Below are 14644 nucleotides of genomic sequence, written 5' to 3' on the forward strand. Positions count from 1 at the left end.
TAAATTCACACAGGCACACACATGTATGTATAAATTTTTAAAAGCTTTAGGAAGAATGCTAAAATGGGTACTATTGCGAATTCCTGCATAACACTGTGTGAATCTCCCCAAGTAATCTCAGCTCTCTGATCTGCAGTGTCCTCAAACACCCAGTGCAGCTAAGGTTCAACATCTCACAAATACCACAGAAAATGCACTTTCTCTTTGCAAAACATTAGATAAATATGCTGCAGGCAAGTCTTATTTACTGGTTTCAAGACTCAAATTTACTGTCCTTTAGGACATCAGTATTTTCACCTCCGCCCTGAGATGACACCACACCCCAAGGAAGAGAAGGAGGAAAGTCCCTAAGGTCAAAAAAAGTGCCCGAGAGGCAGGCTGGGGCGGCAACCGGGTCAAAGTGAGGCGGAAATGGAGGCAACCCTCTGAGAGCTCATTACAGTCGCCCTCTTTCATTAGAGTCTGTAGCTACTACTACTTTCCTCTAGCGTGCAAACTCTGCAAGATTCTACTTTATTTATCTGCAAAAATGTTTTTCTTGTATATTTTCATCTAAAGGCTGACCTAGCTGCTAACCCATGCCCAAGACCTGGAATACATGGCATTTGGGTCTGCCATGCTTGTTAAGTGGTTTTTGTGTGTGTGTGTCAAGCATGTAGAATATAGAAAGAACAATAAACACTGTAACAAACAGTCCCATATTAGAATCTAATTTCTGCGGTAGTGGCAATGGTGGTAGGGACCTTAAGAAGTGTTTAAGGTCTCGAGGGCTCTGCACTAATCAACAGGTGAAAGCTATCACCAGAGGAACTCTAGGCCTGTCACCGCCACGTTCTTTTTTGTTGTTGTTGTTTGGTTTGGTTTGGTTTTTCAAGACAAGAATTTCTCTGTGAATTCCTGGTTGTCCTGGCACTCACTCTATAGACCAGGCTGGCCTCAAACTCAGAGATTCAACCTGCCTCTGCCTCCCCAGTGCTGGGATAAAGGCATGTGCCACCACTGCCCAGCCTTCCGCATGCTCTTTTATAGTCTTTTCCCTGATGTGACATCTCTATCACATCATGATACAGTATGGGGAACCTTTCCAGATGTGACATCTTCATTTGGGACTCCCCAACCTCTAGAAACATAAAGTTTTGGTATTTATAAATTACCAACTTATGTGTGCTGTTACACAGCAGCAGACACGGAATGAGATACAACGGTGCAGTCATTCCCTGTTAAACTTATGTTAGCGCCTGGAGAGCAGGCTGCTCCACCTTGCATTTGTGCCTCACTTAGAACCGGGTGCAAACCAGCCCAAGGAAGAATCTGTTGAAATGGTTCAACAGCACAGCCTGTATTTCTCCCATTTCCTTCAGCCTCTAGACTAGGCCTTGTGTTCCCATGTGGCATTCTCAATGACTGTTTCTGGTGCTTCCTACTAGGTGCACACATCTTCTGAGCGCCTGTTACTTGTCTCTTCTGTTTGCACAGCCTGTCTGTCTCTACTGTCTGCTGGCCCTGAGCTTTCTTACTGCACCTGGACTCAGGCAGGCAGAGAGGGAATGTGAGCAAGGGTCACTCAGGCAAGGGTCTCTGGGAAATATGAATCGCTCCATCAACAGAGCTATTGAGGAAAACAAACTAGGGAAAGACAAGATTATTTTAAAACTACCTTTCTAGAACTAACCTTATATGTCCCCTGCTAGAGAAATCACTTTGCCCTTTCAGATAGACTACCTCTAAGAAAGGGAGAGAAGGGAGGGAGACAAAAGGAGAGAGCGAGGAGAGGGAGAAAGGAGAAGAAAGGACGGCTCAACTCACATGTGGAAATGAGGCCATCTTTAAGGAAAGGAATCCTCAAATTAATCTGCTATGCTGCATTTGCAGGCGGCAGGGATGTAACACTGGGACAGGAACAAGTGGTACTAATTTGTTAAACAACAAGAAACACTCAGCCATTAATTTTCTGCTTTTGGTTAAATGTAAATGAAAGGAGACATCAAAAAATGTCTGCGAAACCAGCTAAAACCAAAAGCAAGCGTCTCTATTTTCTTTACCTGTTGGGCTATACACATTTTAAAGACAGATGCCCTAGGTTTAAGAGTGCAGATACACATACTAAATCAAAATTTATTTTTAAAAACCTTAAGCTTTTAAAATTGTCTGGCCCTTCAATTTTAGAAATGTAGACTACACAAGAAAATTCATTATATCTATGCTTAAATGTGCAAGTAAGGTTTGTTAAAGGCAGATAAATATGAGGAATTCTATTTTCATATTTATACCTATCAGTATTGTTTACACTCACAAGTGCTTTTAAGCTTACAAGTGTTCTTTCAGAAGATTCATCACCTCAGATACATCTCAGTGAGGGAGAAGGATCAAAAGTTTGTCTTGGCTGCAGAACCTTTTTATTCCACACAAGTCTAAAGAGACAACAGCAATAGCAATAGCAAAATTATCAAAGGTTCCTTCTTTCTTGCTAAAATGTCTCTTTTCAGCATAGAGACGAGGAACCTAGGAGACTCACCCCCAGAGGCCAGGAGGAACACATTGTGAAAGCTTTATTCTTAAAAGCAATTTATCTTGGCAAGTTGGAGGCTCCAATCTGTGGAGAGCTCACAACGTTAAGGAGGGCTCTTGAGTCACACCCTCAGCCCTGAAGACCACTGTTCCTCAAGAACAGCGTGGGAAGAGATGAGCACTGTAAGACGATTGCATTTTGTAAAGCTGCTTCTTTCTATTCATGTTATGCAATGAAGAAATGCCTGGGAAGTGCAAGCAGTGCTTGTTTTTGAGTGGTGAGCTTACAGGTAATTTGTATTGTTTTGTCCCTTATGTGGCATTTTCTTATACTGCCTGAGTCTGCACTGTTTTCCTAAGAAGAAAAATAATATGATTTATTTTAAAAGTGGATTCTCAATAACTTTTTCATAGTGCTTTATTTCACTTGGTATCTAAAACATTAACCATTCCACTGGCTCACGTGGTTGAAGTATCTTTAGTCTGACAAACCAGAAGACACTGATTTCCAGGTACGTGGACTCGTCCCCCAAGCATCCCTGTACTGGATGAGAAGTCTCGGCAGGCTGAGTTGGGAGTGCCCCAGAAAAAGACACTGTGCTTTGGTTTGTGTCTTGTAAGTGATGTTTCATCCTAGGAAACGTCTGTCCCTGCCTGCTTCAGGTGCCTAATTCTCAGCCCTCACACCCCAGGCGAGACCTCCAAGAGTGTCTCCATGCAGGCACTTTCCTCTCCTGGCACTAACCACAACTTAACTACACATCTATTTGCTGACTTAGTGACCATTTCTACCCTCAAAACTAACGGTCCATGAATGCAAAGACAATGATTAGTATTTGCCAGTGCGCTCTGCACTGCCTCAGATAATGTCTAGCAATTGTTTATAAACATCTGTTGAGCGACTGTTGACTACAGAGCCACATGAAGACATTCTTTTATAAATAGGTTGTCAAAGAGCCTATTTTCAGTACTGTTTATATTTCTGAAAGCTTCAGGATTGGCCCAGTGTCACATTCATGACACATACTTCAGAAAAGCAGCATTATCTGCCCCCATGGCTTACACAGACAACCTATTCTCGGACCACTGGCCTGTTCTGGAGAGAGCCTATGGCTTGGACAAGAAGCGCTCTGGAACACTGAGGGAGGCTTTCCTACATCAACATTTTCTAGAGCTCCGCACCCCCACTGTCACTTAGCTGAAGCACACTGCGGAAAGCTCATCTCAGTGTCCTGATCCTTACCACGTGCCTCCCACACACAACCTGCTGAGCAGCCACTGAGGTAGAAGCCATCTTGTCAGGCATCCAAACAGTGCAGCATAGCAATGGCAAACCAACAGTCTGAGAGGCGCTTGTACAACTAAAGGGAGATCTTAAAAAACACCAAAACAAACAGTGTAAGGAAAATAACCACAGAAGGTACCAAATAAGCAGAGACATAACATTTTAAACACTTCCAAATATTTGGTTTCAAAGCATAAATGGAGCATGTGGGCTTTCCACATCTTTTCCTGCCAAGTCTCAGTAGAAGCTGACTACACTGCAGTCATCTGAGACAGCTGTTAGCACTGATCTTCAAATATTTGCTTTCAAAATACAGACCTATTTGCACTTTACAGCTCAGATGCCTGTATGCTGCCACTATAGCGGTGCTGAGGTAATCCTTCTCCAGTGGGCTGCTGGCAAAAACACGGGGGAGAATTACTTTAAATGGCAGGGCAAAACGTTAACCTCAAAGGCACGAGCTGAACTGTGCTGGCTCTTAAGGTTAATGAAAAGGAAATGCTAGGATTCTTGATGAAGGAAAGACTCAATGTCTCCTTCCATTAAAACTGTGGCTCCCTCGAACTAAACTTCACACTTAGCACGTTGTTCTTGCAGGGACTCAGATGTAGACTATCAACTCTGCCTCAGCTGGGGTTGTTGGAAGGTCCAAGTTACAGAGAACAATCTTAGTCAAGGAACAAGTACTGGGGTTTAAAACAACACTTCCGACTTTCTGGTGAAACAAGCCTGTTTTCTATGACTGATGTAAACATGAACATCTAGCTGTGGCTTGAGGCTCTCACACACCACAAAGCAACCCTTGGAGACTGTTACAGCAGCGCATTTAATGGTTTTTACTCTTCTTAACAGATATCAGCTTTGGTTGGTCAATTTCAACTGATCAGTTTATCCTGACTTTGAAGATGGCAGCCAATACAAGACTCTATCGTTAGCTACTGTTTCTCTCCAATCTGTCCCTTGAACATTGTTCTTAAAGGGCACTCAAAGATGACAAGTAGTTAGGCAACTCCGCAGAGTCTACCTGCATCTTACAAAGCAGCAACCTTCTTCACCACACCCTTATTTATTTTATGCACATATGGGATTTGGCTGTAGGTACATCTGCACCATATACATGCCTGTTCCCCTGAAGGCCAGAAGAGAGCATCAGAGAGTTACAGATGGTTGTCAGTCACCATGTGGGTGCTGGGAACAGAATCCAGGCCCTCTGGAAAAGCAGCCAGTGCTCTTAACTGCTCTCTCTCCAGCCCTTGAAAGAATGTGACTTAGAAAATGCCTTGCAGTTCAGAGAACAGACTAATGAGGGATCTGGGGACTTTTTTCACTTCCTAATTTAGCATTCCTTTTTGTTTTTTGTTTTGTTTTTTTCTTTTTAAGATGGGGCTTCTTTGTGTAACAGAGCCCCGGAGGTCCTGGAATTCACTTTGTAGATCAGGCTGGCCTCAAACTCACAGATATGCCCCTGCCTCTACCTCCCAAGTGCCGGGATCAAAGCCCTGCATCCCATCGCCCGGCAAGCATTCCTCTTTTATGTGCAGCTGTAAGAACAACCCACACTTAATTCCAGGTAGCTGTGCGTACTCTTCCCAACCTTACCTCTTTATGCACCTTCCAACTGTCTACCGTCACATTAAACAGAGCTTTGAGGGCCTCAATGGCACAGTCTGTCTCCTGAGGTGAGAGAGGAGGTCCATTATGGTCTATGGCTGATTCATACTCATCGGTCCACTTGATGCTAAAGGCACTTTCCAAGATCTGGGTTAGCAGCGGTAGTCCCTGGAGCTCATAGCGCAATTGTGACCTGATGTCAGTGTGCAAGAGTGACAAGAGGAAGAGCAAGCGCAAGTCAAAGCACTTTATGTCATTGATAAATTTCCGGTCCTTGCACTTTCTCAGGAGGTTACAGAGCTTTGCAGCAAGATTCAGTTCCAGGCTGAGCTGCTGTGCCATCTGACTGTTGAACACGATGTTACACAGACATTTCAGGGATTCCACAATAACGGGGAACTCAGACACCTTCTCCAAAGAATCATCCGACTCGTGGAGCTTGGCTAGTCTCAGCAGTATTTGCATATTTTCTTTAGTTGTTACAGGAACTAAAATCTTTTTGTCTCTGGAGAGAATGCGGAGTACTTCCAGGCAGGACACTTGACATGTTGTTGGGACATCCTTTACAAGGACTTTAAATATGCCTTCACAGAGTTTCTGAAAACAAGAACAAGCATGCAAAAAAAAAAAAAATCCTTCATTATTTGGCACAAATGATTTCAAACAAAATGCTGTCTACTAATGTAGGCTAAAGACGTGGCTATAAGAGGGCTTTAACTTTTCTATAAATCACAAAAACATTTCAACTAGAAGACAGCTTCCGGGTCATACACATCTTTCACTTCTTCTCCAAATACTGAAATGGAGGGCCAGAGAGTGAGGACCTTGCACTGAGCAGTGGATCAGCAGCACCGAAGAGCTGGGGGATGTGTCACTGCCTTCTGGGTCCGCTGTTTTTTTTTTTTTTTTCCTTCTCTTTAAACCACATAGTTTGTCTTAAATCACTAGAATAAAATATCTTTGGGAGCGTGAATCTTAACAGGGCTTTTAAAAGCGTAGTATTGGGGCAAAGGGAATCAGGGCAAACCCCAGGTGCTCCCTCCAGAGCGGTAAGGCTAGAGCGTGGGAACTGGTCCACAGCTGTGTGTAGGTGCCATGGAGGGAGGAGGATGTTGGCTCCCTTGGAGCCAGCATTACAGGAAGTTGTAAGCCACCCAATGTGGGTGCCAACCACACTTGGGTCTTCTAGAAGAGCAGCAAGCACTCTGACGGCTGAGTTCTCTCTACAGCCCTTACCTTGTGGCTCAGAAATATTCGTATTATTGTCAAATTTAATAGCAGTGCCTCAAAATTCAATGTTAGTTTTCTTCTTAAATTACAGGTCTCCATTTCCCAAATTAATTTCATATATAGGCCAAGCAAGTGTTATCATTCTATTGTTAAAGACATTTCTATACTTCATTATTTTTCAAAAACAAGTACAGCCTGTAAGACTTTTAAAGCAGTTTCTGTTAGCCTACCAATAGACATTAACTCTTCAAAAAGAAGCTACCTGGGGTCAAGCACAATTCTGCCAAGACTCCCAGGTCATAGGCAACTTCCTGATACAGCCTAGTCATATGTCTAATGGAAATATTAATACATCTAATGAAAATATTGATTTTTAAATATAAATATGTTCTCTATATAAAGGTATAAAGGGCTTTACTTGACAACCTGAAGAAAAATCCCATAACCATGTCAACTCTATCCCTGTCACGCCAGATAGAAAGGCTTTCTTTTACTGTTTCAACACCACTGCTAAGGCAGCGTTTTAAATGGGTGTCATCTAGGGTTAGAGGTAAGTATGGCAGTTGTTAAAATTATATAAGGCAGGGAAACCCTCCATTTCAGATCTGTCAAATTAAAACAAACACATATATTGTGCACACTATTTCTTCTGTGATATGATCCTGGGGAATGTCAAACAGTCTGTACCACAGCAAATTTTTTTTCCTTCCATGAAAGAAATGACCTATCACCTTGCATAAGAAACCTAGAATACAGAACTAGAAAGATGGCTGAGGCAACACCACAAGAAGAGCTTCAGAGGAAACTAACCCGGGCCCATGGAGGCTCACAGAGACTGAACCACCAACCAGAGAGCATGCCTGGGCTGGGCCTACACGTATGTGGCAGATGTGCAGCGTGTTCTTCATGTGGGTCCCCTCACAACTAGAGCGGGAGCTGGCTCTGGCTCTGGTACCTGCCTTTGGATCCCTTTCCCATAGTTGGGCTGCCTTGTCTAGCCTCAATGGGACAGGATGCACTTAATCCTGCTGTGACTTGATGTGCCAGGGTGGGTTGGTACCCATCGGGGGCCTTCCCTTCTCTTGAGAAGGGGATGGGGGAATGGGGAGAGAAGGGTGTGGAGGTGGGACTGGGAGGAGAGGAGGGAGGGGGCTGAGATCAGCCTATAAAGTGAATGAATGAATAAATAAATAAATAAACTCAAGGGGCCATTAAAGCTGTTATACTTCACCATCAGTTTCTGCCTCAACAGCCATGGGGGAAGAAGGAGGCTTGATGCTGTTCCTCTGGTGGTTCAGAAACCACACTCTGAGAAGTACTAAATTCAGTCAGCACAAACTAATACAGCTTAGATGTTAGGAAGTTACCTAAGGCTCTCTGTCAGATGAATGCAGAAATGCAGATGCATGGAGCACAGAACAGTAAGCAGAGCTAAGGCCACCAGCCCAAATACAGTAACTTCTTTGGTGTCCCAGGTTGATGTGTAAGCACAGCAGGGGTACTAATGAGCATCGCTGTCTGATCAGAAGCCCTTTCTTAAATGTTAGAAACCATACACGAGGGAGGCAACACTTGTTCAAGGTTGATGCTGGGCTTGAAACTTGTCTGACTTACTAAGGACTTACAAGCAGAATAGGATGGTGTGGTTACCTACAACCACGTAGGATGATGTGATTAGGAACAGGTATTGGCATTAACTTGACTCATTCAATTTGCCCCTTCTACTTATTGCTAGTATGACTTTGGTAAGTTATTTTTTTCTTTAGACATTGCACTCATCTTTAATATCACATACACCTATACACTTAGAACAAGGCCTGGCATGTAATAGACATTTAGCACAAGTTTCTATTATGCATAATGGCAAGACAAAAAAAAAAATCCTGAAGTCTTTAATGTGGCATTTAAGTCCCTCTGATCTATCTTTAAAATGTTTTTTACATTTGTGTGTGTGTGTGTGTGTGTGTGTGTGTGTGTGTGTGTGTGTGTATGCACACACGTGGACATGGGCAGAGGTCATAGGACAACTTTGAGAGTTGGTTCTTTCCTTCTAACATGTGGCCATATGAATTCTGGGAACAAACACCTTTACCTGTAGAGCCATCTGCTGCTGGCCTACCCTGTCTTTTGAGTTTTCCCTCATCCTACTCTCACAAGGCACCCTCTGCGTCTGCAGTTCCTGACAAATTACCTCACATTTACCTCTTCTGTGCTCTGGCCCCCTCTCCCCTCTATGTACACCAATCCTCTGCCTATACGTTAGCCAGTTTCTAAGCTAAGTTTAACTCTTACTCCAAGTTCCCTGACCACTTTAACCCCCGACATTCTCCCTCCCAAGGAATGCCACGGCCATAATTAGTCGTTGTCACCCTGTATTTAGTACATGCGTCCCGTTTTTTTTCCCTTGGGTCTGCCTCAACACCTAAAAGCTATCAGGCAGCACAAGATTTCATTTTTATAAAAGAAGAAAATGTGCTGCAATGCTGTCCAAATCAGAAAGACGTGGCTGAAGCCGGCCTTGCCATTATGAGCCTGCTCGTCCTGGTGGGGCTAGGCTGCTGGTTACATCATCAGACATCATTAACTTAGAGCAGCTGCGCTCGGGCCTCAGCTTCCCATTTGTATAACGGGAGCAGTATCACATGCTAAGAGACGCCATGGCACAGACACCAACAGTCCTTCATGGTGACCTTCATTCTTTTACTTCCTTGTAACTGTTACCAGCACGCAGAGCACAGGGCACACCACGAAACTAGCTGAAGCTCTTAGACTGCAAACATTAGCAGCTTAGCAACATCATTTTAACACTTCTTTCTAGGAAGTGTGAAAAAGGTTTTGACACAAGGAAACTTTTCCAGAACGGCTTAGGTTACTTAATGCATATGTTATTTAAAATACAAACTTAAACATAGCAGAGTATCCTTAATGGCGTCGGGGGTTGGCCCTCTCCCATGGGTGGGTCTCAGGTTGGGCCAGGCATTGGTTAGTCATTTCCTCAGTTTCTTTCTCTCTATACATCTTGTAGGTAGGGTAAATTTTGGTTTGAAGGTTTTCTAGGTAGATACCGCTATAGGTCCTGCCTGGCTAGAAGGTGGCCTCCCCAGTCTCATGTCCCCTGCTGCCAGGAGGCTCAGCTAGAGACACCCCCATACCCTCCCTGTAGCCTGCCCTGCGGCAGGTCTCCAGCTCTACACATATGTAAGCGATGGGCAGTTTGATCTGCATGCGGGTCCCCTAGGAAGCTGAGTGGGCGCTAAGACATGGACTCTGTTGCCTGTTTTCCATCATTTCACTCTAACTGGGCTGCCTTTCCTGGCCTCAGTGGATGAGGAGGAGCTCAGTGCTGATGTGCTGGGGTGTGTTGGTAGCGGGGATAGAGGGGGGCAGCTCCCTTTCTGAGAACAAGGGGAGTAGGGGATAGGGTGAAGAGGGTGGGGGCAAGGGATTGGGAGAAGAGGGAGTACGCTACGATCAGGATGTAAAGTGAATATATAAATTAAAAATAAAATTTAAAACTATATAAACTTAAAAAAAGCCTTCATTTTCCCCAGCTGCTATAGGATCCTTATATAAACAAAAATTTTAAAAATATTTCTTTTTATGCTATATGTATGAGTGGCTTGCCTACATGTATCCATGCTTGGTACCCTGAGGGGCCAGAAAGGGGCATTAGATGCCCTGGAGACAGTTACACACAGTGTACTTGGGCACTAGGGACTGAACGTGGGTCTTAGAAGAGCAATACGCACTCTTGGCTCCTCTCCAGGCCTTCACACACAGCACTTTCCATGGACACATTGAATGTAATTCCTGTTCATTGCAGCTTTAGCATGAAATGCAACTGAGTCCAGAAAACTCAATGGACTCAGCTTTACAAGGTATAGCTTCCCAATTTTAATTTTTGTTTCTGTGTATTGCAGTTTACTAAGAACCTTTATACATGCCACTCAATTTAAGAAATACATATTGAATACTCATTATGATTCTTAGCAGGACCACATGACTGCATGAAGACCCTGAGCTAAACGGTACCCAGGATTCCTCCCAGATCCCCTGAGGCCACTGCAGTTTCTACTGTAGACCAATGGCTGTGGCACAGTGCCTCCCACTTAGTAACTGTGATCCTGAGCATGTCACTTTGTTAGGCTTTAATATGAAAGGCCCTAAAGGACCCCTCTCCCAGCCCGGGGTGGCAGGGTCTTCTTATGCATCTGTAGAACTAAGATCAGCTTTGGCTTCGGCTGGGAAACAAGCAAGATAAGCTAGGAAACAAACAGGAACATTCAAATCACCTGTTCTGATTTGTACACTCCAGGAGGAAACGATCTTAAAAGCAAACATCAAGTTTAAAACACAGAGAAAAGACCTTCATTTAAAAACCTAACATCACAGTCTACACATGAACCCAAAAGAGGTTTTCAGAAAACACTTCTGAAACCACATCACCTGGGTAAGGGCTCACTCAGAGCCCGTTACCAGACAGAAAGAGATGAGGACAAATGCTGAGACAGGTACAAAAGTTGAGAGTGTTCACTTTGCCATCTTCACAGGAGGCTAACACTGACAGGACAGCTAAGAATATGGCTATTTCAAAAATAAACAAACAAACAAATAAATATTTTTAAAAAGAATATGGCTATTTCTTTTAGTAATTAATTGTGATTGTATTTCACAAAAGTGCTATTCTCATGCAGTTTAGGAGATAAGGAGCCACTAAGCCCTGAGTCCCTCATCACAGGTGACCTGTGAGGAGCTGTTATAGATAGTACAGTTATCTTCTGTAAGCTTTCTTTGATTATACAACAAAGGAACTAAAACCAACTGGAATCCAGAGAATAAAAACATAAAGCTTCCCAAGTATGCTAACGTAGCATGTCATTGTTAGGTGGGAGGTGAAAATGGTGAGTTGTCCACCCAGGCTCCACCTCCCCTTTCTTAGGTAGTAACCCCGACTGCTCGGGTACACCACACCAGCCACTGAGACACAGTGTCACCAAGCTCCTGCCTCTGTGGTGTGGCTATGATCCACCGAAGGCAGCGGCTTCGCCTCCTCCCCTTTCTTGTTCCCGTCCACAGCACAGCCTCGACATGCCTGCCCAGTCTAGGTCCTTTTAAGACTCTGAGATTTTCCTTACACCATGATGTCTGACTTGGAAGGAAACGAGGCCTCTCTGAATAAATTCTTGGAGCAAAGCAATTCGCATGCCTAGATGGTCACCTCTGAACTGTTACTTGAAAGGTAAAGGGTACACCTCTTTTTTTTTTTTTCCGAGACAGGGTCCCTCAAACTCACAGCCATCCACCTGCCTCTGCCTCCTGAGTGCTGGGATTAAAGGTGTGCACCACCACGCCTGGCAAAAGGTAACACCTTAATTCCTTAAACCACTTCTATCTTGGTTGTCATTTTAAATGTGTTCTTTGGTTGCAATTTAGTTATAAGCTGAACAGAGTGCACGTTTGAAATATAGATCTCACGCATGCTCCTTCCATAATTCTCTATGCTACCAGTTTGTATATGACGGCTATTACGGTCTACTACAGAGTCTGGGCAGCTATTCTTTCTACTTACTGCCAAAAGACAGGCTAGCTTTAGATGGCTAGTTTGTACAGTCATTTGTTCCTTTCTTTAGCCACAATCAGGAATTCCCTAAGTGTCTCTTTTATAAATCCCAGGTGGTGTGCGAAAGACAATGGTAAAAGTGTAAGGAGTTTAGCGTCAAATGGAAAGATACAAGTTATTATAAGCTATGCTAATGTAGTGAATGTTCTCACAGATCTAAACCAGAAGTTTCTTGTAGTATTGACAATTTTAATTAGGAAAAAAAAAGTCTTTGTTTTGGAAGGCTGCTTTGTGTTTCAAGACCTTTATTGGCATTTTTAGTCTCTATAGAATGTTAACAGCACACCAGCACTGCCACCAAGTCACAATAAAAAATGTCTATGGAAAAATTGTCAAATGTCTCCCAAGAACAAGATCAGCTCCCCTAATTGAGAAACACTGATCAGGCACCTAGCATGCAGTCTACGTGTCTAGTGTTGTGTGTATGTGTGTTTGGGGGTGGCTGAACAAAGGCCTAATTTTGATGCTGAGCGGATCACAAACGAATGATGAAAGCAGAAAATAAACATAAACATGACTGAGATATCATGAAACATCAAATGGAAGTAGCCAAGATGCTTAGTAACTAAAGAAACGTTAGCCTGGGTGATGCTTAAAGCAAGCTCAGACTGTGAGAAACTGCTAAATGCAGAGCAGCGAGAGCAGCATGGACAGCCTGGTGTGTCTGAGGTGTTAAAAGCCCGCATGGTGAGACTAGCAGCAGGCTGCTGTGGGGTGGACCCGAACCAGGTCCTGTGGGGTCTTACTCTATTGGGAAAGAGCAAACACAGCTTCAGTTGTAGTGGTGACAGGAGAGGGAAGAGACAGACAGGACATGCTGTCTGCGAGAAATTTTCTGGCTTAATTTACACACTCACAAAGACAGGGATGACTATGGAAAGGGCAGGTGTAGAGAGCTCTGTGAGGTCATGACGAATCTGAAATGCTTACAAAACTGTCAAGCGGGAAGTTGGATGTATGTGGGAGAGCCTTCAGCAACCGCCGATGCTATGCTTCTATATATGAGTAGGCTCTGACTGGATTGGGCTGCATACAGGAAAACAGAAAGAGAAGGTACGAGAGCCCTGGAAAATGCCAACAGCACGGCTGGTCTTTAGGAGGAAATTTAGAAGTGTGGGTATGGGGGGGAGACAGAAGAAAGCATTTTATGGATGGAAGGCTCAGCAGTTTCAAATAGAGACGAAAAGGTCAAACAGCCTAAGGATTTGGCAGTGTTAGATCTTGTGATGCAGACCTTAATGAAAGAAGTTTCTAAGGTGTATCCAGAAGAAGGGAAAGTGGACAGTAGATACCACTCGAGACACACAAGACAGCTGTGGTGGTAACAGAGGGGCTGTCTGGTCGAGAGACAGTCTTCCTTTCTCTCTGTAGCAGAGACAGAGTAGGCGGTGTCTGCATGGTGAGGTGGATGGAAAGTCTGCGCTTAATCCAGAGCAAACCGAGGAACATACAGTAGGGTGCGGAGCAGGAGAATGATGAGATCTGTACTTTGGGAATAGCACTAGCTTAATGTGGAAAATGGGTAAGCAGAAGGGGAGGCGGGACCAGAAGCCCAGAGAGCAGGTCCCAGGCTGTGCAGGAGCCCCAGTGAGAAACGACAGAGTGTGCATTAAGACAGTGGAGGTGAAGCTGGGGAAAGTGCAGAGACGATTCTACTGACGCAGAGCTGAATGGAGGGTGAGGAGAAAGTGAAGCCAGAGAACTCCCTGGTGTCCAACCGGGTAACCTGGCTAACGACATTCCCTCCGACGTAAGGGACTTTTTCCTAAAGTTGGCAACAAGAAGACAACACTGCTGATGGCAGACTTTTCTCTGCCATAGTCCCGTAATGGTCACATCGAAGAAAACACACGCAAGCTCAACAGTTGGCAAGAAAGAGGTCAGAGCTCCCGTAACTGACCTCTATAAAATGTATAGGCCACTACTCGTGTCACAATGTCCTCGGTACAGCAGAGTTAACTGTTACTACCCGTATGAGCCCCTCTGCACTCTCATTTCCTTATTCCCTATTCTCAGCTGCCCCCCTCGCTCAACTAGTCCTATCTTCAAAGCAATGTCATCTTTTTCACCATCTCACAGCAGGAAACGATCTCTTACAGCTCTAAGTCCGGAGGACTTAATGCCTGCTGCTACAGCACTGGACACTTGTGACACTGAACTGTCTTTGTGAAGACTTTGTGAAGTCTCTCTCATCGACTTGGTGGCAGGCAGGCTCTGTGATGTGCTTCTGACCTTCCCCAAACACCAAATACACTGAGTATCTGTGCACATACATATGCACAACAGCATGTCGCTGTTGCAGCCCCGAGAGCTACAGAGCACCATGTCCCCAATAAAGAACAGGTTCTAAAGCTCTGGGTCTCACTCCCGGCCGCCACGCCCTTCAGCTT

General features: G+C 44.3%; 1 protein-coding gene across 8 annotated transcripts in view; it reads right to left on the minus strand.

The window, feature by feature from the left end:
- RIC8B (RIC8 guanine nucleotide exchange factor B) overlaps window positions 1-14644 on the minus strand; it is a 101208-nt gene that overhangs the window by 65042 nt on the left and 21522 nt on the right. For all 8 annotated transcript variants that reach the window (XR_014781849.1, XR_014781850.1, XR_014781851.1 and 5 more), the window contains exon 3: window positions 5393-6001. Coding sequence is in view for 3 of the 8 variants with exons in the window: in XM_084795648.1 (XP_084651774.1) it covers window positions 5393-6001 (609 nt within the window). In the remaining 5 variants the exon portion in view is untranslated. The remainder of the gene's footprint in view (window positions 1-5392; window positions 6002-14644) is intronic.

The sequence above is a fragment of the Acomys minous genome (genome assembly GCF_964271855.1).
Source record: "Acomys minous genome assembly, chromosome: 9".
Classification (NCBI taxonomy): domain Eukaryota; kingdom Metazoa; phylum Chordata; class Mammalia; order Rodentia; family Muridae; genus Acomys; species Acomys minous.